The 27081-nt window shown below is 38.5% G+C and overlaps 1 protein-coding gene across 1 annotated transcript; it reads right to left on the reverse strand.

Moving 5' to 3' along the window:
- Window positions 1-26413, reverse strand: LOC138698209 (A disintegrin and metalloproteinase with thrombospondin motifs adt-2-like). Its single transcript, XM_069824034.1, has 17 exons — window positions 25987-26413; window positions 24499-24641; window positions 21906-22086; window positions 19466-19577; window positions 18677-18726; window positions 15863-16015; window positions 13646-13857; window positions 12759-12808; window positions 10515-10656; window positions 9361-9489; window positions 9097-9259; window positions 7618-7713; window positions 7050-7173; window positions 6834-6937; window positions 6633-6762; window positions 4266-4441; window positions 1-1170 (listed from the first exon to the last, which is right to left on the reverse strand). Exons 1-17 carry the CDS (start codon window positions 26074-26076, stop codon window positions 943-945), a joined length of 2283 nt encoding a protein of 760 aa, XP_069680135.1. The 5' UTR covers window positions 26077-26413; the 3' UTR covers window positions 1-942.
- Window positions 26414-27081: the final 668 nt, after the last annotated feature.

The following is a 27081-nucleotide window of genomic DNA, read 5'->3' on the forward strand; positions in this document are numbered from 1 at the left end:
TCTCTTAAACTCCCCGAGAGTATTGGGAATTAAATCAATGACTTTCCCACAACATGCTATGAAATGTTTCATATAATATGTTTTTATCTTGGAAAGAAAGCAAAAACGAGCAAAATTGCATTAAACTTTTTTCTTTCAAATATCTCAAAGAATTCATTCATTCATAGTGTTCTTCTCAAGGGCAGGTCTCACTGCAAACCCAGCATTCTCCAGTCTTACCTATTTAACTCCCTGAAATTAAGACATCACTTATGGTTCACTATACATAAATAAGACTGGTTACTGTCAACCTCGGCCTCAGGATTACATTCTGCCTATTACAGAGTCAGGGCGAGTTAAAATGAGACAAAATATTAACTTCAATTTCTCGACTATCAGAAGTATACTAAGTAAGCTGTATTATATTATGAAATTGATGATAAACTTCAAGTTAAATGTAACTTTGTGGCTATTCTTACTTATTTACCACAAATATGTCGTCATTAAAATATAGGTACCGGTACATACTGGTACCGGTAATTATAATACAGGCTCCCTCAAATGGGTAAAAGGGCAATTGTGGAATAGCGGAGTCTTCATAAGCAAGAGGGTTATGGAAGACACAGAAAGTGATGTGACACGTACTATGCCTTCGAATATAATTTTAATTTTCATTACAAGTGGCTTGTTTTTACAAAAAATAGCAATCTGACATATAATTTCAAGCACTGATATGTAAAAAATTGATATAATGAAGCAAAAGTTAAAAAAAAACAACTTAACAGTAACCTGTTTTACGTACAACCACAACATTTAAAGCTTCTTCCACTAATACATGTACATAATTTTATTTTTTCTAATTATTACAAATATATGGTATTTTTTATGGTCGTTGTTCATATACTGAATAATTATGGATGTATCTGAAAGCACGTTTTACAATACTATACAAAACCGTCTACACTAGTGGGGGGGCAGCTCCACGTAGTCGTGGTCCGTCCATTCCTCCTCAGCAGGCGGGAGGGTTGAGCCAGGCTTGAGGGTCGTCAGCAGGGGGCGGCCGTCGGTGCCCAGGCTCAGGTACTTGAGCAAGTCCCCGGACAGGGGCACAAGGCGAGGGGGCGCGTTCTGTGGCAGGGGCACGTCGTCACTCCCAAACAAGTGAGGCAGACTCTTGCCGAGCCGGAAGTTCTGTTCAGACAAGTTTAGTGAAGCAGACTGCATGAATGTGATGACCCACATTTTGCTCTTAACTGTTATTACAAAGAGTGCGAGTGTCCCACATCTACAGCTAGGGACTCACACTGTGGACAAATATTTGAGCCCACAGATTTGTTCTTAACATTATGATATGGCAACGTCCTAGGTAAGCACCAAAATGAAGGCAAATATTCTTTTTCCATTGTTAGTGAAGTTTACACAAGCAGCACACACAGGCTTTAGGCCCAGAGCATGCGCAGTGTGGCATTCTTTGACTTAGAAAATACTCGAGCTGCTCAACATTTGTCCCTCACTGTACATTTTCAAACTGTGTACACGTTCACACATTGAATATGTCGCCATTGCAAAAAAAAACACAAAATAAACTGCACTTACTCTTAACTGAGTCACTGCGTTGCTGCTTGCCAAGGACAGATTACAAATTCGCATAACTAATTTTGGGGGACAGGGATTCACCAACCATGCAGCTTTTGCATTGTGATCTTCATCTCTCTTTCCCTCATTCCCTCTCTCTTGGGATCTGCACAAAAAACTGATGTGAAGGATGACATAAACACCAGTTGGGAGTGATGAAATAAGCTAAACATTGCAGAAAAGGGAAGACGAACTCGTGAGGACAGTCGAATCGAATTGTCATCTTTAGTGTTAGTTATAATCGTACATGATTAGGTCACAATATGAGGTTCAGAAAATAATTTATAGATTGATAATCACAAACGAAATAAAATTCTAAAGACTGGTTTAAAAATTTTAACAGCAAAGCATAAAGTAATGATGTTTCGAGGTGAAGCAAAATATTAATCAACAACAAAATAAAATTATCGAGCAAGTAGATACATTCAATTATCTAAGAAGTTTAGTTTCACGTGAAAAAAAAAAAAACAACTGACAGTAAGATTTCAATGTTTTTAAAATTAATATTTACTTACTTACTGGCTTTTAAGGAACCCGCAGGTTCATTGTCACCCTCACATAAGCTCGCCATCGGTCCCTATCCTGTGCAAGATTAATCCAGTCTCTATCATCATATCCCACCTTCCTCAAATCCATTTTAATATTATCCTCCCATCTACGTCTCGGCCTCCCAACTAACACTCTATATGCATTTCTGGATTCTTCCATATGTGCTACATGCCCTGCCCATGTCAAACGTCTGGACTTATTGTACAGTTTCGTAACAAGCTGTTTTTTATGGTGATGGGTTTTAGCCCTTCGCCCAACCCCCAAGCTGAAGGACCACCTCTCATCGGCTGTCCACGACTGCTTATTCAATATATTCGCAGCTACCCTCCATATCTGGAGGCCGTCTCCTCTATCCGCAACCTGAGGACGTGCCATACCATGGTGATAGGGACCCACAATACATGGTTTTTTAAATGAATATCAGGAATTATTATTAGCCTAATATTTTGAAACCCAATGAGAGAGTACAAGAATAAAATTACACAACATTCTACTATAAATGGTAGTGGAAGTTTAACTATTATAGCTAAAGATAAATCCAGACTGAAATCTGCCAAGATGAGATTTATGTGATACAACTTTATTGGCCAGATTTCAAACTGAAAATAATAACTAGACCTCGGATTTTTAGGCACTTAAAAACTAACTTTTAGGCACCTAAAATAGGCCCTGAATTTATCAAAATAGGCACTAAAAACGTAGATTTAGACACCCAAAATTACAATCTCAAGCAGTTAAGCTACTATTTTATGTAGCTAAAATGTAATTTCTATCCACACAAACTACAGCAACTATGAAAATGCAATTAATTAGTGAGTATTAAGCAGTATGATATACAGTGACATAAGAGTAAACAAAAATATCGCGGTTGAAAACTTTGTTTTTGTTAAGTCTTAAAATATGAATACCGGTACGTAATTTTTTATAAATTCATCGGCCTCTTTACACTAAAGCTGCTAATACATGAGTACTCACATTACAATTTAATTAATTAATGTACACAATATTCATAATTGCCATTGCAATAAATAACAACGTTTTTCTCTAATTTTTTGTTGTGAAACTTTGCCTTTTCTTAGACAATCATTTTATAAGCGAAAAAAATTCTTTCCAATGATACTGAAACAATGGATGCATATTTAAATCTAGCAATATTTGCCATACTGATTTCTTTAGGGAGAACTATATCCTCCCGTTTCATCACATTCCTACTATCTGCTCAAGTGCTCAACAAAACCACACACCTTCCAGGAATTTCTTCATTCATACAACCAAACTATTACAGGATATTTGAACCAAATTTACCCCATGATATTCAATACTTTTTCTTTCACTGCTACTTACTTACTTACAAATGGCTTTTAAGGAACCCGCAGGTTCATTGCCGCCCTCACATAAGCCCGCTATCGGTCTCTATCCTATACAAGATCAATCCAGTCTCTATCATCATATCCCACCTCCCTCAAGTCCATTTTAATATTATCTACATCTCGCCCTCCCCAAAGATCTTTGTCCCTCTGGCCTCCCAACTAACACTCTATATGCATTTCTGGATTTGCCCTTACGTGTTACATGCTCTACCCATCTCAAACGTCTGGATTTAATGTTCCTAATTATGTTACGTGAAGAATACAATGCGTGCAGTTCTGCATTGTGTAACTTTCTCCATTCTCCTGTAACTTCATACATTTTAGTCCCAATTATTTTCCTAAGAACCTTATTCTCAAACACCCTTAATTTCTGTTCTTCTCTCAAAGCTTTCACGAAAATTAAAAAAAAAAATAGGCAATTTTAGGCCCTAAAACCTTGGAAATAGGTCTCAATAGACAATATAGCCATTTTAGGCACCATAAAACCGCTTTCAAACGTTCATATTTTATATAAAATGTGGAGATATTTAACTAGTTTTAGTTTATTCCTATAGAAAAAAAATAGGCATTTAACCTAAAATCCGAGGTCTAATAATAACATACAAAACGAATTGAACTGAATATATAAAGCGAATGTTCAACTGAAGATTGCTACAATTAATAATGAAATACTGTATCTCCAACTGGAGGAAGAGAGCAATGAATTGCAAGGCTGGAACACGCAATGCTCACCTCTGGCAAGCAGTGATGCTGCATGCAGTAATAGTTGGAGGAGCCGTCGTTGTGGCACCAGGTGCCGTCAGGGAAGTAGGGGTCCACGCCCAGGTCGTTGAGGTCGAGGCGCGGCGTGTAGTAGGAGCCCGTGTCCTTGCGGCGGCAGAAGATGGCGCAGCCCATCCACAGGCGAGCTGCACCAACATGGAAACATAAAAATACTGTACTGAGTCTTCTCCTAGGACATGACTGGGGAAAACTTTTAATGGTAAGGGAAAAATGATGTTGTTTTCTAATGCCAGGCGTTTGACAATAAAGTCATTTGACCTCTTGCACTCCAATATTTTTCAAAGATATTATCATGGCCAGCCACTGAAGCACAGATTTTGAGGTGTTCCGAATCCATTTCTTGGTTTGAGTTGCACAATGGGCAGTTAGGGGACTGATATATTCCAATTCTATGCAGGTGTTTGGCCAAACAGTCATGGCCTGTTGCCAATCTAAATGCAGCTACAGACGATTTTCGTGGTAAATCGGGAATTAACTGTGGATTATGATGCAGAGTTCCATTTTTTCCCTTGGGATTGTGTTATCAAATTTTGTTTGTTGAAGTCTAAGTATGTAGATTTAATAAATCTCTTCACAGAGTAATACGTAGATTTAGTAACAGGTCTGTAAGTAGCAGTGCTGCCCTTCTTTGCTAAAGCATCCGCATTCTCGTTTCCCAGGATTCCACAATGGGATGGTATCCATTGGAATACAATTCTTTTATTGAGTGATATTAATTGAGAGAGCATTTTAGTTATTTCTGCTGTTTGAGATGAAGGTGTGTGTTTAGAGACTATTGATAGTGAAAAATGTAAGAGTGTTCTCTAAAATGCTGATTTAGACCAGAGTAACAGAATGGATCCTTCTGGCTTGCAAAGTAACCTCTGCTGATATGACAGAAGGAAATCTAATACAACACTTGGCTTAATGAGTGACCACTACCGGTAGTCCCATAAGGACAGCATCAACGAGTTAAATTGTGTATAATAGGTACTAACAGCTACATATAACAATGTAAACTGGTTAATCAACTGCAAGCTCCTTTTATATTTTCTTGCTCAATTTAGCCTAAACTTCCTGCCCCTATTCATCACACACAACTTGTTGGCAATGAAGCCATTAATTCTCCAATACTTCTCTCACACAGCGAGTTGGGAGGAAAGGGCTGGACATTGCTGAAGATGATTCTGACCCATTTCTTCCTGAAGATAGCACAATGGACAAAGTGGTGAAGAAATAATTCCTATTTTGTTCAAGTATTTTGACAAACAGTCATGCCCTTTGAGTAATCGAAAGAATGCAACTGCACTTTTTCTTGGATATTCAAGAATTATATTTTGCTGTACATTGAGACACTCCCATCTTTTATTATTTGAAATTTTGTGAAAATAGTATAATATTATGTCTAGAGCTCTACTAGAGTTAAAACTTAACCCACCTCACTAACATGATCATAGATGAAGCAGCCACTAATTCACAGTAATGTAACATTTAAATATCCAAAACTCCAGCAGTTGAAAAGTAATAAACTAATATTTCAGAAAATCATATAGGTTAGTATAAACATCAGTCATGGCCTTCTATAACATAGACAAAATATAAATATTTCGAGTTTATTAATCTTTTAACTGTTCAAAATGATAAAGTGGACATGGGGGTTTGTAAGAGTTTACTTCCCTTCTTAGCAAGACGGCCAGTAGTTTTATTACCGGATAATCCACAGTGTGCTGGTACCCACTGGAAAATTATCCTTTTGTTAAGCTCCATCAGATGGTGTACAATCAGTTATTTTCTTACTTTTAAGTGACAGATTGGTTATTATAGTAGAAATAGCTGCTCTAGATTAACCGAATATAACAGCTTGTTGAAAATAAGAACAACAGATTTTGAAGTGTTGAACAAATGGTTTCAACTTCTTTATTAAAGTTTGTGGCTCCATAACTTAATGATTTACCGGTCATGTAGCACCAGCACTGCTCCATTTTGGGATCCATCTGTAAAATATAAAGCCACTGTTTGTTAGGGAATCTACTGTAAATAGTTCCCAATGCTGGCAATTTAGCGCTTTTTTTTTAGGTACAGATAATACTGTATTTCTACTCCTTGTGTACAGTCAGTTTTATGAATTAGATTTTCTTTACATACTTGCTTGAGATTTAAAGTTAACCATGAAGTTTCTTAGCTCTTATATAAGTTAACTTCAATTAAACTGAGGCCAAATATCCAAACAAGGACATCACTACAACCAAGCTTACCAATTTACTGGATACATGGAGCAGAAAGCAGATAATTTCGGGGGGGGGGGAACAAAGAAGCTACTGGTAATAACAGACTCACCATCTTCGTGGGGTGCCTGCAGTCCGGCCCCCTTCGCATCCAGCTCTGGAAGCACTTTGCTGAAGTTTGCACAGGCTTTGGTGGCGAAGTCAGCCACAGAAATCCGCTTCTTTCCCTTCTTCTTACAAATCTGCAACGAGACAAGGCTGCCTTCAGTCACTCTAACGACAAGTGACAGCGGTAAGTGACTGGAATGCCCACCTTCTCGTCTGCACACAGCACCACATCCACACTCGACCCCTCGCACCCCTCATCTGTGTTCACCGGCTTCGGTTTATCGCAAACACGACGTCTAGGCTGGAACCCTGCAAGCACCAAGTGACACAACTGCTGGGAATATCTGTTAAGAGTTGGTGGGTCTAGTATAAAATTTTATCTTGATCATGAAAAGGGACAGGTTTGCTGCCTGTGTCTCACCCTTGGACTTGGCTATGCAGCCCGACGAGCAGGTGCCCGGCTTCCAGTCACCCCAGCCACCCGGCGTCACCTTGGCAGGGGGCTTCTTCTTCTTGATTGGCATGCAGTCCCCACCCTGGCACCACTACAACCAAGGATAACATCACTTCCTTTTGTGCATTTTCTCCGAAATGTATTTGTAAATATGTATGCTTTCACATATTGTTATTATTATTATTGCTCATTTTTTCGCATGACTACAAATTTTCCGTCTTTACACACCAGTCTGAGGTATAAAGAATATGTGCTCATGAAACAAGTTCTGAACGATTCTTCTTCTGAAGTCCTTTGATCTCATTAACATAAATTATAAGTTATAAACTTCAAATTTTGATCATAAAGAAAAGTAGAAACTATAGTACGTACATCTCTAATATTTTAAGAATTTAGAAAGTATACTATTTACCCCTCTGAATTTTAGGGTGGTAAATCTTACCCCCTTTTACCCTCTTATCACCTATTGTTGCACCTCTGCACACGGAATAGACTAGAACACCAAAGTTGGCTGTTCAGTAACGGAGTAACTAACTTTATTTTGTCCACAAGTGGTGCCCTCTAAAGCAGGTCCAGCGAAGTAGAATCCTGAGCGATGTGGTGTCCGGCACTTGAGGTTCTGGCAAATGTCCTGCAACATCAACCACAACGCTAATGTAATGTCTACTGTCATCTAGTGTGCTGCAGCCATTGCTTGTATTCATTCCAGTGGGAGACATTAAGATCATCGATGTTGAATCATAGCCAATAATTAAATTGCAACATGTGCAGGCCCTAGTTTAATTCTGAATTAAATTTTAGGTCGTCGTTGTGACATTTTATGAATTTTACAAATTTTTCGATATAGATGCAGGTAAGTGGGATAGGATCAAGATTTTTGAATGAAGGTCTACATGATGTTCCCTTATCATTCCTTTTATTACACTATTAGGTTGGGTTTCACTTCCTATTTTGCCAGTGCATTTGTCACCTCATTCCACAATTCAGCAACATATGGTCACACTGCACTAAATAGTAGCTACAGCAATACCAGTATTAGTAGTAATACCATAGCAGTAGTAAACACCTTTAGTGGTAGTAGTAGCAGTAATGCTAGCAATAATAGTCTTATTAATACCCAAAACAACAATTGCCACGAATACAACCACCACATTAATCAAACCACTAAATCACCAGCACAAAAATCACGATATAAAGACCACCACAATCATCACTTAATACAGGGTGGACCGCTCGAATGTACCTAATTTCAATTGTATGTGACTGGTAAACGGATGAAGACAGAAACCCACAGTAACGTTTATAAGAAAGGAAAACTCAACAAGTTTCGATATGCACATCACCATATCTCCACGTGAGCTCCAGCTGTCACTGTGACGATATCGAGGCGATGAACGATTTCTTGCCAAGCACGTTGGAGCATGTCATCCGGCTCCAGACGTTGCATTAACTGCACTTCGTATGCGTACAGTTTGAGAAGTTTGTGGACAATTCGTTGCAATGTTGATTTTGGCACTTGAAGTTCCCGCGAAGCTCTTCTTAATGACTTCCGCGGGCTTCGCTCGTATGCGGCTTGAACATTTGCAATCATTTCTTCGGATGTTCTACGACCACCACCATGCTTCTTCAACACCGATCCTGTAGCTAAAAATGTATCGTGCCACTTCTTAATGCTTTTAGCAGTTGGAGCATCGTGGTTAAACACTCGCCGATACTCCCTTTGAACTCTAACAATTGATTTAAACTCCGCATACCACAACACAGTTTGTGCTTTCATCTGCGGTGTCGCCATTTTGACAATCGATACAATCTTCGAAAAGAAATCGTGTCTGCGCATCTTCTACCGACAGGATTTGAAACTTGTTGAGTTTTCCTTTCATATAAACGTTACTGTAAGGTTCTATCTTCAACCGTTCACCAGTCACATACAATTGAAATTAGGTACCTATATTCGAGCGGTCCACTCTGTATAATCACCACAAACCCAAAAGCACCATCAAATCAAGCATCTCACCTGAAGCTTGTCAGGGTCGAAGAGGACGGCGTCCTTGTCGCGCAGCAACACTTCGCACTGCCGCTTCGCACCCCATCTCTGGCCCGGCTCGTCCTGGAACCTGGCTTCGTGGTCCATGTCCGGCTTAATCTTGGATGGCACATCGTTCAGACAAGTAGCCCAACTGGATAAGGCAATTTGCAGAGTAATGAAGTGCTTTACCATCAACACATTACTGTCTACATATTTCTCGTAAAGACACGCAACCTCATATGTATGACACACCTCAACTTGCTGATGACGTCAGCACTGCAAGTAGACCAGACCGTCTCTCCGTTGGTGCCCCGTGACGGCGACATGATGTAGCCCTCCTTGGGGCAGCTGTTCTGGCTGCTGTCGTGGTGCATTCCCAAACTGAAACAACGCTCACTTCCTCATTGTACATCGTCAATATTGAAGCTGATCTTATAAATTGGTTAGGCCTACTCTAACTGAAATTACTGTTATGTTAGAAGTAGTGCTGTCATGGTAATTTTTTCTTCACCATACGCCCCACCCCATACTTATATTCCATAAAATGTATTTATTCTCCTCTTTCTACCCTTCCTACCATCATTTAATGGATGTTTTTATATTAAAGAAAAAGTAAAGAAATTGTTTTGCTTTAGCTACTTTCTAATTGAAAAAAGATCCCATGAAGGTTTCACAGCAGATACATTTGTCTATGAAACCCGGGGTGTGCATCTGCAGCACTATGGGTTTCTCCAACTACCCTTTTGGTAATTATCCAGAAAAGATGCACCAAAGAAAGCACAATTTTCCTTTGCTTCACTGGCTTCTGTAAGATGTATGTATATAGTGATAAACACGTGATTTAGTAGGAGAAAAGTTTTGTCAGAATCGATTTCCGCATATAAACGTTACTAAAGAACATTAAAATACATAATTTTCCATCAATTAAGACCAATTTGATTAAAAAAATCAAGAAAAAACATGAAGAAAATCGTTTGAACCTACATCAAGTAAACCACCATTTTTACAATTTTGTCTTATTTAAAACACTTAAAAAATTGTAATATTCAATTGTTATGATTTTTCATGTGCATACTTTCTGAATGAGGTGCAATGTTAAGTGTGGAGCATGTAAAAAAAAAATGTGATAATTTTGGTTGATAGGTTTATTGGAATATTCGTTAAGTAAGAAACACGATCAAGAAAATTAGTATACTCTTTTAATAAATCGGCATTTTTTAAATATAAGTTAATTTCTGAGTAAAAAGATTTATATTTCAAAAACTACATTATTGCCAAAGGAATTGACCCATAGATACTAAACATGAACAAAATTCGTCCAATACTGGACACAAAATGCTGCACATACATACTGGAAGACATCATGGCAAAACCACCTTCTTCTCGTTACCGCAATATGCACTTACTTATGTCCAATTTCGTGTGCCAGAATGTAGACAGATGTGAAACCCGCAGAAGGATATGGCTTCCCAAAGACGTTGGTGGTCCCCAGCTCTGCAATAACGCATGCGTATTTGTCCTGACAGACACCACCAACTGTGGCCAGACCTGCAACACAGCCCATTGTGAGCAGGAAGTAAGTGACATGCAACACAGCCCATTGTGAGCAGGAAGTAAGTGACATGCAACACAGCCCATAGTGAGCAGGAAGTAAGTGACATGCAACACAGCACATTGTGAGCAGGAAGTGACATGCAACACAGCCCATTGTGAGCAGGAAGTAAGTGACATGCAACACAGCACATTGTGAGCAGGAAGTAAGTGACATGCAACACAGCCCATTGTGAGCAGGAAGTAAGTGACATGCAACACAGCCCATTGCGAGCAGGAAGTAAGTGACATGCAACACAGCCCATTGTGAGCAGGAAGTAAGTGACATGCAACACAGCCCATTGCGAGCAGGAATTAAGTGACATGCAACACAGCCCATAGTGAGCAGGAAGTAAGTGACATGCAACACAGCACATTGTGAGCAGGAAGTAAGTGACATGCAACACAGCCCATTGTGAGCAGGAAGTAAGTGACATGTAACACAGCACATTGTGAGCAGGAAGTAAGTGACATGCAACACAGCCCATTGTGAGCAGGAAGTAAGTGACATGCAACACAGCCCATTGCGAGCAGGAAGTAAGTGACATGCAACACAGCGCATTGTGAGCAGGAAGTTAGTGACATGCAACACAGCCCATTGTGAGCAGGAAGTAAGTGACATGCAACACAGCCCATTGTGAGCAGGAAGTAAGTGACATGCAACACAGCCCATTGTGAGCAGGAAGTAAGTGACATGTAACACAGCACATTGTGAGCAGGAAGTAAGTGACATGCAACACAGCCCATTGTGAGCAGGAAGTAAGTGACATGCAACACAGCCCATTGTGAGCAGGAAGTAAGTGACATGCAACACAGCCCATTGCGAGCAGGAAGTAAGTGACATGCAACACAGCCCATTGTGAGCAGGAAGTAAGTGACATGCAACACAGCCCATAGTGAGCAGGAAGTAAGTGACATGCAACACAGCACATTGTGAGCAGGAAGTAAGTGACATGCAACACAGCACATTGTGAGCAGGAAGTAAGTGACATGCAACACAGCCCATTGTGAGCAGGAAGTAAGTGACATGCAACACAGCCCATTGTGAGCAGGAAGTAAGTGACATGCAACACAGCCCATTGCGAGCAGGAAGTAAGTGACATGCAACACAGCGCATTGTGAGCAGGAAGTAAGTGACATGCAACACAGCCCATTGTGAGCAGGAAGTAAGTGACATGCAACACAGCCCATTGTGAGCAAGAAGTAAGTGACATGCAACACAGCCCATTGCGAGCAGGAAGTAAGTGACATGCAACACAGCCCATTGTGAGCAGGAAGTAAGTGACATGCAACACAGCCCATTGTGAGCAGGAAGCAAGTGACATGCAACACAGCCCATTGCGAGCAGGAAGTAAGTGACATGCAACACAGCCCATTGCGAGCAGGAAGTAAGTGACATGCAACACAGCCCATTGTGAGGAGGAAGTAAGTGGCATGCAACACAGCCCATTGTGAGCAGGAAGTAAGTGGCATGCAACACAGCACATTGTGAGCAGGAAGTAAGTGACATGCAACACAGCCCATTGTGAGCAGGAAGTAAGTGACATGCAACACAGCACATTGTGAGTAGGAAGTAAGTGACATGCAACACAGCCCATTGTGAGCAGGAAGTAAGTGACATGCAACACAGCCCATTGCGAGCAGGAAGTAAGTGACATGCAACACAGCCCATTGTGAGCAGGAAGTAAGTGACATGCAACACAGCCCATTGTGAGCAAGAAGTAAGTGACATGCAACACAGCCCATTGCGAGCAGGAAGTAAGTGACATGCAACACAGCCCATTGTGAGCAGGAAGTAAGTGACATGCAACACAGCCCATTGTGAGCAGGAAGCAAGTGACATGCAACACAGCCCATTGCGAGCAGGAAGTAAGTGACATGCAACACAGCCCATTGCGAGCAGGAAGTAAGTGACATGCAACACAGCCCATTGTGAGGAGGAAGTAAGTGGCATGCAACACAGCCCATTGTGAGCAGGAAGTAAGTGGCATGCAACACAGCCCATTGCGAGCAGGAAGTAAGTGACATGCAACAGGACACGCAAAGCATGCAGCACTTACCCATTGTCACTCCACTCTTCCTCCCATTCTCGTAAGCAAAGAAGTCCAAGCTGAAACATATCAATGTGTGGAAGTTTAGAGTACAAGAATTATTATTGCAAATTGGAATTAAATGCTAGAACAAATTATGTCAGTTAAATATAGAGTCTGGGCGATTATTATAGTTGGTTATTGCCTCAAAATGACATATATGACATCATTAGCTACATAGTCTGCCGTTTATTTCTTGAAGAGATCGTCCTTTAAAGGACTACCACAAACATGGAAATGTGCTTCGCCAGACAGCCACGAAGTGTCAGTAAAGTCTTCATCTACATTAATGTGATTTCAAATCTCCCACAAAACGCTCCACCATTGAGAATATCGCGATGTTTTAATTGATGTGCCACCTGAATTTTGTATGGATGAAAATGTAAGTCATATGGACAGATGGGACAGGAATCATGGCGCCATAAATTAAAATGACGAAGTTCGTGCCTAGTAGCCTCAAAGTTGTCGTTGTTCTTGTAAAAGCTATTAATTGCAAAAGCACGTTGTGCGCTGTTCCACCTTTCCATGATGACTAAATGGCTTGAATTGGTAACAGAATGAGTGCACAGTTTATCGCTCTTCAACTGTGCTATGAGAGAAATACACTCCTTAAAATAGCCCGTTCTTCTGCCAGAGTCTGTTCTAGGGAAAGGAGTGGCAACACAGAACTTGCTGGGAGAGTCCTAAGAGTTACTGGAAAGTAGCCTACATCGTACAGTGCAAATTTGACCTTTATTTTCTTTCAGGGCATCACTGACACGTGATGAAAATGTCAAGATGGCTACATAAGCAAGAACATACTATTATTTTGTACTATGCAATTTAATTACACGATGTGTAACGTCACAGAAACTCACCCCGACACATAGAGCCCCATGTCCCAGTGCTCGGGGTTCGTGTCCCCAGCAGGGTTCTTGCGAGCGTTGTAGGCGCAGAAGGAATCCAGCAGCTTCCCTCGTTCCCCAGAGTAGTGTGGCAGATCGGAAGGCTGATGGGACAGCAGGTCCAAGCGCACTAGCGCCAAGTCGATTGCGTGGCCCAGGCTGGGGTGATGGTACAATGCTTGCACCTGCAACGTTCATCGTTAATTTCTTATTACTACTTTGAAATAAAAAATGGCAAATTGTGATTCACAACACTCTAGTACTACACAAAAAAATGGCAAATTGTGATTCACAACACTAATACTACAGAAAGAAAATGGTATTTTTTCAGGCCAAGATTATGATTTCCAATTAAACATATTTTACTAATGATCTGTTAAAACAACAACAACTTTTTAACTTTCTTGTGTTAATATTGAAACTTTTACCTTAATTAATGACTAGTTTCTGATGATAGCGAAAACAGGCAGACACTGGTCATTAATTAAAATAAAAGTTACAATATTAACACAACAAGATCTAACACCTTTACTGGGATGATGGGCCAGATCACCCCAATAAGAGGACCATGGAGGAGGAGAAGAGGAAGAAGAAAATGAAGAAGTTGTTAATTTAACAAATCATTAGCGATACAAATGTTAAAAGTGTTGTTGTTTTCTAATGCCAGGCGTTTGACAATAAAGTCATTTGACCTCTTGCACTCCAATATTTTTCAAAGATATTATCCTGGCCAGCCACTGAAGCACAGATTTTGAGGTGTTCCGAATCCATTTCTATGAAAATGGCCAGTTGTAGCCGATTTAAGTGAACACCATATTTTAACATGTTAAAAGTGTGTAATTAAGATATTTTGTTCAGAATTAGAGACTTCAACCTGATATCCCATATTCAGAACCTACAGACTACTTAGAGGAAAAGCTATTCATCAACCTTAAGCTTTTACTAAGAGACACAAATATAAGCTTCTGCGCTTAACTTAAATGTACCGTAGTTGTTTTTTTCTTAACAATTCTTATATTCTTTCTGCCTAAAGAGAGTTCTGAACCTAGAAACGTGTTCCTGGGGTGGGGAGGGGAAGAAAAAGGAATTGGGTCTTCCCAGCCATATGGAAACCAAGTGCAGCTGACTTTTACATTCGTAATAGTTATTATTATTTATAACAAGGTCAAAACACGAAGAAAAGCTAAAAACTGACCTGACAGAGGTAAATTTCGCAGCACATAATAATTAAGATGACGTCAATACTGAATTATTTAGCATGATAAGATGTATTTCCAAGTGGACAGATTTCCCTGCATCCTGATAGAACTATGAGTGTACAGCCGAATTACGAACCTTTGACACGATGTTATTTCAATCTCCGAGTTAAGTTTTTCTCATTTCTGCATTGTTTTGTGACTTGTTAATACAGGAGGTTTCATAATTATAAATACAAACTGCGGAGGTGAAGAGAGGACAAAAAGTCCCCATAAACATATGTAGGTCCAGAAATCTATGGAGTTTTATATGTGTCATCAGTACAGGCGCTCTGGGGCAACATAAGATCCAATATGAACTGGAATAACATGTGCTCAACATCGCCACCATTCGTGATAAAGCAGATATCAGCACGTTTCATCACCGACAATAAAATTGTACAAGATCAAATGTTCACATCATGTCTCTAATGTGTTGATAACCATTAACAATTCATTTCTGAAGTTCGTGAACATTCTTATCATCAGGGCTGGAGTACACGAAACATTTCAAAATAAATATCCACAAACAAAAAAAAAACAGACGACTGAAGTTGGGGAACCTTGGTAAACTGCGTGCATAAGAGTTGTAATGAAAGGGAGTTTGTGCTCCCTCATGCAGTTGCCTTTCCTAAAGAGGCGGGAACTCAATAGAATTCAGAAGAAGATGGAAATAGCATCGAAACTAGTCAATCAGATGAAATAACACAACAATCTAAACAGTGTAACACAGTGATGTTGTTACACAAATAACTGAATAGTTCATCAGTGTAAGTGTTAAAAGAGCGTGATCAAGAACGAAGATCAGTTTTGCTCTGAAGCATGATCTAAAGGTCTGATGTTACTGAATTTCATTTTGCAATATAAAAGGTTAGGTATATTTGATAGCTACTTAATATTTTAACCAATTATTCAGCTGCATCTGTAGTTATGAACAAATATAAATTTACTTTACCCCATTCATATATGCCAGCAGCATGTCTCGCAACTTTGCGTCGTCTCCAGAGAAATATGGTGCAAACAATTGATAACCCGCAGCATCAAAGAAGAGAGCCAGTTCAACTGTTGGCCGCTGGGTTGCTCGTGTTGGTCTGTCCTGCATCTCAGCCTGCAAGTAAAATGGTTAGCTATTATAACAATAATAATAACAATAATAATAATAATAATAATATAATCGATATTTATTATCTCAAATTTCGAAAAAGTAAAATTCAATATTTTCTAGCAAAGTTTATACTTAAAGCAACACACTTCCTCTCCAAGAAAGCCACAGTTAAGTTGCCCTTGTATATTTTCATAGGAGGAGGCATGAAGGTCTCAGCTATCAGAGTCGTGTACGACCTCCTCAGAAAAATATTCAGTAATTTGACCTTGTGAAAGGAATTTTAGAGCATCTCAACATAATAAAATTATTATGAGCCAATTACTTAAGAGTTTCAAGCATAAGTTTTCATAAAAATGCGGCTAAAAAATCAATAAAAATAAAATTGTGATGGCTGAATACAAGGGAAATAAATGATTTTTGTCAATATAAATGAAAATGTAACTCTATCAAGAGTTTGAAATTGAAGTGAAAAACCCAAAATAAAAATAAAACTGCTAAACTATGAATTTTTTTTTGTAAACAACTCTAACACGAGCATTTGTCGGAAAAACTAAGTGCACATTTCTCTTGCTTTTATAAATGTTTCTAAAGCTCTCTCGCCCAGTCCAGTCTTTTCATCTCTTCTACAAATAACTGCTAAGTAAGAGAATGATAACTGAATGTTCTTAATAGAAATTCACAGCAATTCCAACATACATAATCTAATTTGTTAACTAAATAAAGCAACCTAAAAAGTAAATATTGTAGGACCAGTGAAGAGGGGCTCAGTCCCCATGCTGCCAAGTATACCCGACCCAGGAGATGTTACTTTCCTCTGGAGCTTCTTGCACGACATCAGCTCTACATCGTAGCGTAAGTAATTCTGATGCCAGAGTCAGCCAGGGCTAGACTGGCGTCAGCAGAAGGTCGTATGCGTAGTAACCGCTGCGTCATCGCAGTGATCAGACCTCTTGCTCGCGTATGTTTCGTATTTAGTCACGTAAACACGTTCACACAGTGAGGGTACAACTGTATACCGTACATTTAGAGTGCAGTAGTGTGTCCGTTATGAAATATAGCCTGGAACAACGAGTGTTTATTGACGACAACTTTGTGAAACACGAATCTTGGAGAACAGTTGTAACTGCCGTCAGTCATTCCCTGATTCGCCAGAGCCTTCTAAAGCAATGATTTACAATTTAATGAAGAAATTTCGTACAACTGGATCAGTACTGGATAAGAAACGAGCATGTGTGAAGTGTGTTCACACTGAGGAGATGTTAGATGAAATTGGCCACCGACTAGAGAGAAGTACTATGACATTATCCTACAGGTCGACCTGGTTGGCGAGTTGGTATAGTGCTAGCCTTCTATGCGCAAGGTTGCGGGTTCGATCCCGGGCCAGGTCGATGGCATTTAAGTGTGCTTAAATGCGACAGGCTCATGTCAGTACATTTACTGGCATGTAAAAGATCTCCTGCGGGACAAAATTCCGGCACATCCAGCGACGCTGATATAACCTCTGCAGTTGCGAGCGTCGTTAAATAAAACATAACATTTAAACACTTAACATTTATCCTGCCGTGTAGCTCAGCAGGTAGGGGTGTCACAGTCTTCAGTGATAAGAGATACGAAACCATTAAATTTGTGTAGTTCAGAGGTTAACGGAACCTGATTATCCCAGCAGACTTAGGTTTTGCATGTGGTTCCAACAGTCAGTGTATGATGGACTACTTGACCCCACCTTAATTTTTATAGTTACGAAGCATGATTCCATCTCAGTGGTTAAAAGTAAAGTTTACCGCGAATAACTCACATTCACTTCAGGAACTCAAATAAAATTTCTGGCACGAAATTCGAGCCATTTCGAAGAACGAACTGCGGCGAGTTGCTGGACATATCTTCAGATGTGCAGCCTGCCAGATATCACAAGGACGTCATTTCGAACATGAATTGTGAATTCGGTAAGTACATCATTACGCAATACTAACCGCAAAAGCAAGGATCAAATCCTCCACATATGGTAGCGTCATTACGTATGAATCAGCTGCCGGAGTGAAACCCTGGCTGGTACACCTGCATATATTCTCCACGTAAGAAATAAGCTTAAAGAATTTTTTTTTTTTTTTCACGTAAGTATGATACTGGTAAATTCTGAAATGATGAAGAGACAGACAAAATTCAATGTACAAAATGCAATTATGTCAGAGAGTACAGTGGGTCTACCAAGGCAACTTCTACACAATGAGAGTCGACTTGTTGGCGAGTTGGTATAGCACTGGCCTTCTATGCCCAAGGTTGTGGGTTCGATCCCGGGCCAGGTCAATAGCATTTAAGTGTGCTTAAATGCGACAGGCTCATGTCAGTATATTTACTGGCATGAAAAAGAACTCCTGCGGGACAAAATTCCGGCACATCCGGCGATGCTGATATAACCTCTGCAGTTGCAAGCGTCGTTAAATAAAACATAATATTTATTTTCTACACAATGAGTATCGACATATTTTTTGTTTAACGAAAAAATCCACGCTACTCATAAACTCTTAGCAAGCCTTCATTGAGTTTGTAGTACGAAAAAGAACCCTAACTTGGAAGAAAGAGATTCAAGCGAAATTTAGCTCCATTTCTCACCAGCAGCAAAACTCGATTCCAAGGGCAGCGCCCTCCAGACCTGCGCATGCTTACCTCAGTGACTGCCGAGTCCCCCAGCACGTCTGGCAGCTGCAGGTTCGCCACTGGGAACAGTACGATTACATTATTGCAAGGAACAACAGAGCCTGGATAATGAGGCATTTGTATGAATTAATTGCAACTGAAACAACAAGGAGCAGAAATTATCGTAAGGTAATAAATCAAGCATTCATTACTTAAAATTTAAAGTGAAAGAAGTGAAGTTTTAATTTCTCATTCCACTGAAATTTGTATTAAGACTGAATTATTTAACTTCAAATTGCAAAAGAAAAAACTTGTAAACAAAATGGAACAAAGACACTTCTGGGTTTAATACCCATCTTTGTTCCGATAAGTTGTATTGATTTATCAATGTTTTTTTTTTTTTCAAAATGACCGTCATAAACTTATCTGATTTAAAAGTACAATGTTTTAGTTTTATTTCATTTCTTGATTAACGTTTTCGTTTTATAAAAACCATCTTGAGATCATTATTACCCTTGAATTGAACAGTTACATTGAAATACAATGGGTTACATTCAACCATGTTTTGTTAAAAATATAAAATAAAATCATGCAAAGGATATCATGAAACATTAATGTATATACAGATTTAAAACTGTTAAAATATTAAGATTAGAAATAGATCATTGACCATACAATCAAACATAACACATTTTTAGTTAATAAATTTGGGGGGAAAATACTTGACAAGAAAGGAAGAGGAGGACGGAGAAGAAAATACTGCAAAGACACGAAGTGCAACAATTGTGAGAACAAGAGAAGATGGAGAAGCGAACGTACCTGTGGGAGTCCTGCGCACTATGTGTGGGGCTCCATTATCCACAACGACGGCAGCTTCAGCCTGTATTGGCCTTATTTCCAACGTGGAGTTGTCCAAGATCACAAATCCATGCTGTGTGGAATATGCACTTTTTAATTAAAGACATCCATTATACTATTCAAACCTGGTCATTCCTATGCACGAAAAATCAACTGAATTATTTATTTTGAGAGATGGCAGGAAATTATTAAATTCTTATTGTAAACTATGGAACTGCTGTGAGAGGCAGCACTCAACACATTATTCAATGTTTCACATATCATCATCATCATCATCATCATCATCATCGTAATACTTACTATTTTATATTCGTTGGCTACAAGGATTTGACTTCTTAGCTGCAAGTTCTGGCTTCACAATTGTTTATATTTATACTTATTAAACTAAAGAAAATTTCTTACCAAATGAAACAGGAAACTACTTTCTCTTTTTCTGTATAATTTCTCTGTAAGTAAACAGTTGGGCACGGATAATCAGTCCACCTCATCTCACAACGAAGCGCACAGAAGTGTCTGGATGCAGCATTTATTGTGAAGGTTACAGACACTTCGTTGCTTGCATTAGGCTATTCACTTTCACTTTCATTTTATATCCCATTAATTAATTAGCGTGAAAATTTAAATTCTGACCTACTGACATTACACAGGCCAGTTACTGGAGCCCAACCCTGTAGTTTATTGTAATTTGTTGTATAATTTCAACTTATATGGAGTTAATATAGTTGTTATTCTGAATTATTTTGTATATAATTTCAATCTATTCGTATTTAATTTTAAGAATTTGATCATGTCAGAAACTTGTAATTATTGTATACAAACAAAGCTTAACTGCTAATAAGTATTATTATTATTATTATTATTATTATTATTATCATCATCATCAGAGACGAGAATTCCATGCAAATGCATGTTTTTATAGGAACATAAGACATAGCTCAAATTTAGTACTTATCCGTTTAATTACTTTCCGGTTTCAAATATGTGTACGTTCTCCATGCATATTTGCATGTTTTGGCCTTTTTGCGGATAAAAACATGCATAATGCATATTTAAGCAATTTCAGCTTAATCATACATATAATATACATTATATTCAGTTTAAATGCATGTTTTAATGGTTTCAAGTGGACACCACAATTTCTCGATTTTTATATCTCTTATTTTAGCTTCAGGAATCAGGATTGAAGAAGGAACAGAAAAGAAAACTAAATAAAAAGAAAAGATTTATTCAAGTTTGCACCCATAACTTTTTGCGATGTAGAGAGGTCATTCTCTGCCTACAAAAATATATTGACTGACAAGCGCAGGAACCTCACAGAAACCAAGTTAGAAATGTTGTTAGTTGTTAACTGTGCAAAAAAAAAAAAAAGTGAAGTGAAATAAGAAATTTTGAAAAAAAAAAAAAAAATGAAAGTGCATATATTATTTTAATGTAGGCCTATTTTTCACTTGATCGTGCATGTTTCATAGTTTGATAGTGCATGAATGCATGCATATTTTGGGATTTTATAGTGCATGAAATTCTCGTCTCTAATTTTATTATTATTATTATTATTATTGGCAAAAAGAGGGACTAAAATTAATTACATAACTAGAAAATTCAGTAAATATGAGCTAAAAACATCATGAAAAAGCGAGTGAAACAAAAGTATGAGAAAATCACAGAGGAAAACATTCATGAGAATTCCAATTAATTAGAAAGAAACCACAAGAAGAAGCAGTCGAATTATTCCGTTTGGCAACAGGGCACAGAACAAATATCATCAACTGACCAGGACGCATATTATGCAAGTTAGACCCAATGAACAAGCAACATCTCTTAACATGCAGAAATCTTGACCCGAAAAAGCAGAAGGAGAACAAGATCTCACACCTCTTATTCTCTGAGACATTCTTCGGCCTTAATATTCACAATGCATTTTGCTCTTGCTATGTATAGTAAAGGACTTCAATTTAAAAGGCACAGAGGAACTTTTGACCCATTCCTGATTGGCATCTGTTTACAAAACTGTGCTACTGTTGGTGAAGTAGGGCTCCTTATAAATTCAGAGGTGAAAAGTGATAATGTAAGTAGTGAAAACGTGATTAATCAGTTTGCAAAAGTTAATACAAATGAATGTGGAAGTGACATATCGGAGAAGAGAAAAGTGGTAAATGTGAAATACAACAAGAACTAGGAGGCAAAACATGACTGACTTTATATGACAGGAATTGAGGTGGAGCGTTCTGTAACTTTTTAAAAAATGTCTTACAAAAGACTGGTGGCAAATTTATCATGATGCCTTTTACAGATTACAGAGAAAACTGGCATGTTGGAGAAATGTGCTACTACTTCTCAGTATCACAAACAAAGCGTTTCCATGAGAAATTCTTCATGAGAGCAGCGCATGCACAATACTGACCAGCGCGTTGGGATGGAGGCAGCCACTGAGGGCTGCCACCACACCGCCCCCATGCTGCAGGTAGTGGCAGTTGCTGGCAGGCTGTGGCAGGGGCTCCACCCAGTGGTCGTCCACTTGCTTGTATGTCCTGAAGCTGGGCGCCACCAGGTTCGTGTTGGGGCGCAGTCTCAGAGATACAGTCCTGGGAGATGGGTATTCCAATAAACTTACCGAAATTATGAAATTTTAATGGAGGATGGGTGAAAATTTGGAAATTTTTGGTCAAAAATCACATTTTTCGTTTTTAGAAAATGAACCTATGATGCCTACGTACTTTACACTTGACGAAGTTTTAGAGGCCTTTGGCGGTTGTGTCATTAACTACGCCATCTTTAAAATGGCTGCACTCATTAAGTTTAAAATGCATGTAAACTTTTAAACTCATTTTTCCATACTTTCTTTTTTGCCCACTTCTCTGCATTCATATTGCTAAGGATTCCACAAATTTTATGCTAGGAAGCTGTAATGTTTACTACATATTCTATAAAGTATAGTTAACAAAATTATGTTGGTAATTTTAATAAAACAATGTATGTGTGCACGCAATCTGTAAATTTTATAAATATGAATATGAACAGATTTAATTTTTCTTCAGTTTTTACAAGACAAAACGGTAATTCGGTAGAAAACGTTAGTCAATATGGCGGACTTCATCGAGAACAGTGACAGGTTAGATTTGTTTTGTTCAGGCTTTTGTTATGATTACCAAAATAACGTATAAACAAGGCATACCAAATCTAACCTGTCACTGATCATCGATGATGTCATTAATGTCCGTCATATTCATCAACGTTTTTTTTATCGAATTAGCTATAAAACTAAAAAATATGAGAACATAAAACTTTCAAAAGAGATCAATGGTATTGTAAAATAATTTCAGATGTGATACTTAAAATTTAAAGGAGATGAAAAATACTGAAAACATAGGCTAAGTTACTATTTTTTTAATACCGGTACTTAACCTTTAAAAATGAAAACTCAAGTCTCTCGCTTAAAACATATACAAAATAGAAATTTCACCTCTAGCCTTCCTTAAGAGCCCATTAGAGGGGTGCTTTGCTTTCTCCTCATCAGTCACGTGGTTCAATTCCTTGAGGACAACTGGCTGGCTTTACAAGAGCCGGGTCCAAAATGAAGCCTTGCCCTTAGTTTCACATTGGCCCATCATGCGATGACTGTCCCAGTCCAACACGTGGTGTGGGTGAATCTGGTGCTGATAGATGGATCAACTTTCCTTAGCCCTCACAGACACACACGAGTAAGATAATAAGTTCCAAGCTCTTCCCATATCAGCATCGGAAACATAGGCGGAGAGAGAACGGTTTCCTTGGGGGGGGGGGAGTGCAAAGCAAAACCATAGAATCCCCATATAACGGAGTTATGGGGGACATCATTTATTTCATCCCCCATTATAGCTTGACCGTGGTACAGTATATCGGAATATGATCATTTAATAAAGGTATTTTCGGGGAGCAGTTTCTTACATTCATATCCGCGATTTTTCAAACCGAGTTGTATAGGATTTGAACTGTAGATCTACTACAAATTATAACAGGGCATAACTTAAAACTCTTTTTCTCTTTCGTACAAAAACACATGCATACATCAATAAAACCACGTACGGTAACAGTACTACCGTAACAGAAACTTTTCCTATATGAAGCTTACCTTCCTGAAAATATTATAAAAAATGTAAATTCGAATTATTTTATTTAATCTCGTCTTTAAGTTTACACATTATACCCGGATCACTTTTCGCTTTTCTGCATTGTTCTGCAGTATACATCTCCAAGTGGCGGCCTGAACACCTGCAGACTTCTAACACATGAATACAGGCTGTTACAAAAGAAACATTACAGTGCTTCCATTCCCCAAATGAGCTATTGAAATTCTTATACATTGTATTGTATTGTATTGTATCTATTCATTCCCTGTACAATCTATTACAGATTATAAGTTCGTCATTAGATACAAACGCAAAAATACACACACAAATAAGATTTCTAGTATGAATTTGATTTTGAAATTTCAGAAATTTGAAATAAATAGCCTATTACAGTCCAGACCCATGATCTGAAGACATTAATTCACCAATTTAAGCACAGAAACTTTATCATAAACAAAAGCAAAAAAGATCTTTTAAATTCAATATGTCAATAGAAAGAAAAAAGTCAGACAAGTTTGGGGGGGGGGGCAGTGTCCCTCCGTTCCCCCACCCCCCTTAACTCCGCCTATGATCGCAAACCTGTACTACTCCCAAGACATCACCCCGCCTACTTTTACTATTACAGATGGCAGGTGAAATGAGAGGGAAATGGAAGGTAAGCGCCCTACGCAGACATGACGCACTGAGGCTAACATTCAAACAGCTGTAGTCCACACCCGTTGAAAATTGAGCACATGTTCATATGAACTTTTTATGCCTCATCACAATGTCCGTACTACCAGCCACTAAAATATTTACCACACTGTTCCTCCTGAATCACTGTGCACATTAATATCAGTTTCAATCTCCAATAAAATTGTAATAAAATATGTTACCTACATAACTTACCTCCCAAATGCTGTAAATTCATAACGAAGTTCCGAATCAGCATCATCGTAATCCAGAGACAGGGCCTCTTCGTTGGAACTGGCAGATGTGAAGGACGTCCTTCTGAGATATACCACCTCGACATCTTCCTCCACGTAAAGAAGCTAAGTGAAAAGAAAGGATGGTGACTACATATTCTGCTTAACCTATACCGACTTACACTTCACTGTTGTACAGGGGAGGGTATACAGCTACGGCCCAACACTAGGCAGACACATTTCGGGCCGTCCTGAAACACCCAGTCACATCTCTTCCATTGCCCACGACGCCAATCGAACCACGGACCGCTTATTGGGAAACGAGTAAATGGTATCCATATAGTGTGTTCGTTGAATTCTACTCTTCGGTGGGGTGGGAAATTTAAAAAAAAATCTCTAAGAAATTAGAACACTTGAGTAGAAAAAGAGGAGAGAAGGAAAAAAACAGAAGAAACGAGATAATGGAAAACAAGAGAGTTAGAGAAAAGAAAGCAGAAGATGAGAGAGGAAGGAAAAGAACACAGGGGGATGAAAAATAGGTGACTTTTTTCTTTTGTTTACAGATGGCGCTGACAGGACTCTATATACGCGTGGGAGGCATAAATAATTGTCGTGGTTCACTGTAGGATAGCCGTTTTTAATTATAATCTCTCGTTAGCATGAGTTGATATTTAAAATACATCAATAATGTATGCAAAATAATATTTAAGTATACCCGAACAATATACTTTGCATACTTCCACTCGGTAATGAGTTTTGGAATAATATTCTGGGGAAATTCCACAGATAGTAACAGTATATTTCTATTACAAAAAAGAGTAATTAGAATAATAGTAGATGCCAAATCTAGGGAATCGTGTAGGACTATTTAAAAAAACTACAAATAATGCCCATGGCTTGTCAGTATATCTTTTCATTAATAATCTTCCTCGTATGTATTGCAATCGTGAAAACTTTGTACCTAATTCAACAGTTCATAGCATAAATACACGTCAAAAAATGACTTTCATACTCCATCGACAAGTCTATCGTGCTATCAAAAAGGAGTGCGTTATATGGCAGTAAAAATTTTTAATAGCCTCCCTACCGATATAAAAAATGAAACTCAAAACATGAAATTATTTAGGGCCAAATTAAAGAAGTACCTAATTTCTCACGCCTTCTATTCTGTAGTTGAATTCATGACATTCAATAACACTTCATGAAATTGATACTAAAACTTTGTGTTGTACTAGTAGACTATATTGTAAATCTCGTCTGTATATATTTCATCTAGACTGTGACTATAAATTAAGATTTTATAATAGTATTAAGTTTTTTGACTTGTTCCATATTCTAGCTGTAAGCATGTATGAATACCATGGAATGTTAATAAATACAACACAACACAGTGAGTGTGTGTTGCGCGTAACTAGAACACTTGCTGGAAATTAACAAAATAATGCAGCCTCGCCAAATGTCATTCGCTCACCTGAGGGGGCAGCCCCAGCGCGGCGTGCACCACGACCAGCAGCGTCAGCACCTCCATGACCACAGCGAGATGCGTCCGCGTGCGACCCATATATACTCCTGCGGACCGCAGGTTGAATGACACGCTCAACGCCCAATGTGGGCCCTCCTACCGACAAATAGTTGTAACATAAGCAGTTCTCACTCCTGTATGCAAATTTTAAGTATAAATGTCTAATCTACGAGTCAAAATGATTTGGTCTAGGTCTCCACTACAAGCCCTCCCGTCGTCATGAACTAGAGTAGCTGACAATACAAGACGGCGGAAGTTTCCATATATTCTTCGTAGTCAGGCTTAGGAACTATGGCTTCAGGTTTAATAGCGTGATTTAAAAGTCATCTTCTCTGCACTATGGTCCTTTTAGTATAACCTTGGCCTCCCTTTAGAAATCTTGGTGATGCAAAAAAAATCACCAAAAAAAGTAGCTTTACAAATGGAGCGAAATGTGTTCTGGAACTGATTAATTATTATTATTATTATTATTATTATTATTATTATTATTATTATTATTATTATTCCGCATAGTCATATCGAAGCTTGATTATGCTTCTACATTTTTTCATTATTTTAAGGGCATTTTATCGATCATTTTAAATAGATTTTTAGGTCATCCACATCCGCCCCCTAGCCATTATTGTTTTCAGATTTAAATAAATGATTACTGCCTACTCTTGTTTCAATTAATGTAAGTCGGTTATAATGCATTAAGTAATGCGGAATACGGAATTACATTACTGTTAAACTGCATCTACACGGTTCAGTTTCCATGCAATCTGGAAAGAATATTGAAAGAATCAAGTTTAAAACGCACGTTCAATTATAAGATGCATGAAGATTTTGTGTCTACATGGTGCGCCGTTTTTCTTTACACGGTTGGTCTATTTTATTTTAGAACAAAACGAACCAGTATTACCAGAGATTCCGCCAGCACGCCATCTAGTATCGAATAAATCGAATAATACGTACGAAAATTTCATTTAAAAAAGTTACAATGAAAGTACTCCAGTTAGGTTAGTTTAAGTTATTACTTCGTTACCTATAATTTTAATTCCATAC

This window comes from Periplaneta americana, chromosome 1 (genome assembly GCF_040183065.1).
Source record: "Periplaneta americana isolate PAMFEO1 chromosome 1, P.americana_PAMFEO1_priV1, whole genome shotgun sequence".
Classification (NCBI taxonomy): domain Eukaryota; kingdom Metazoa; phylum Arthropoda; class Insecta; order Blattodea; family Blattidae; genus Periplaneta; species Periplaneta americana.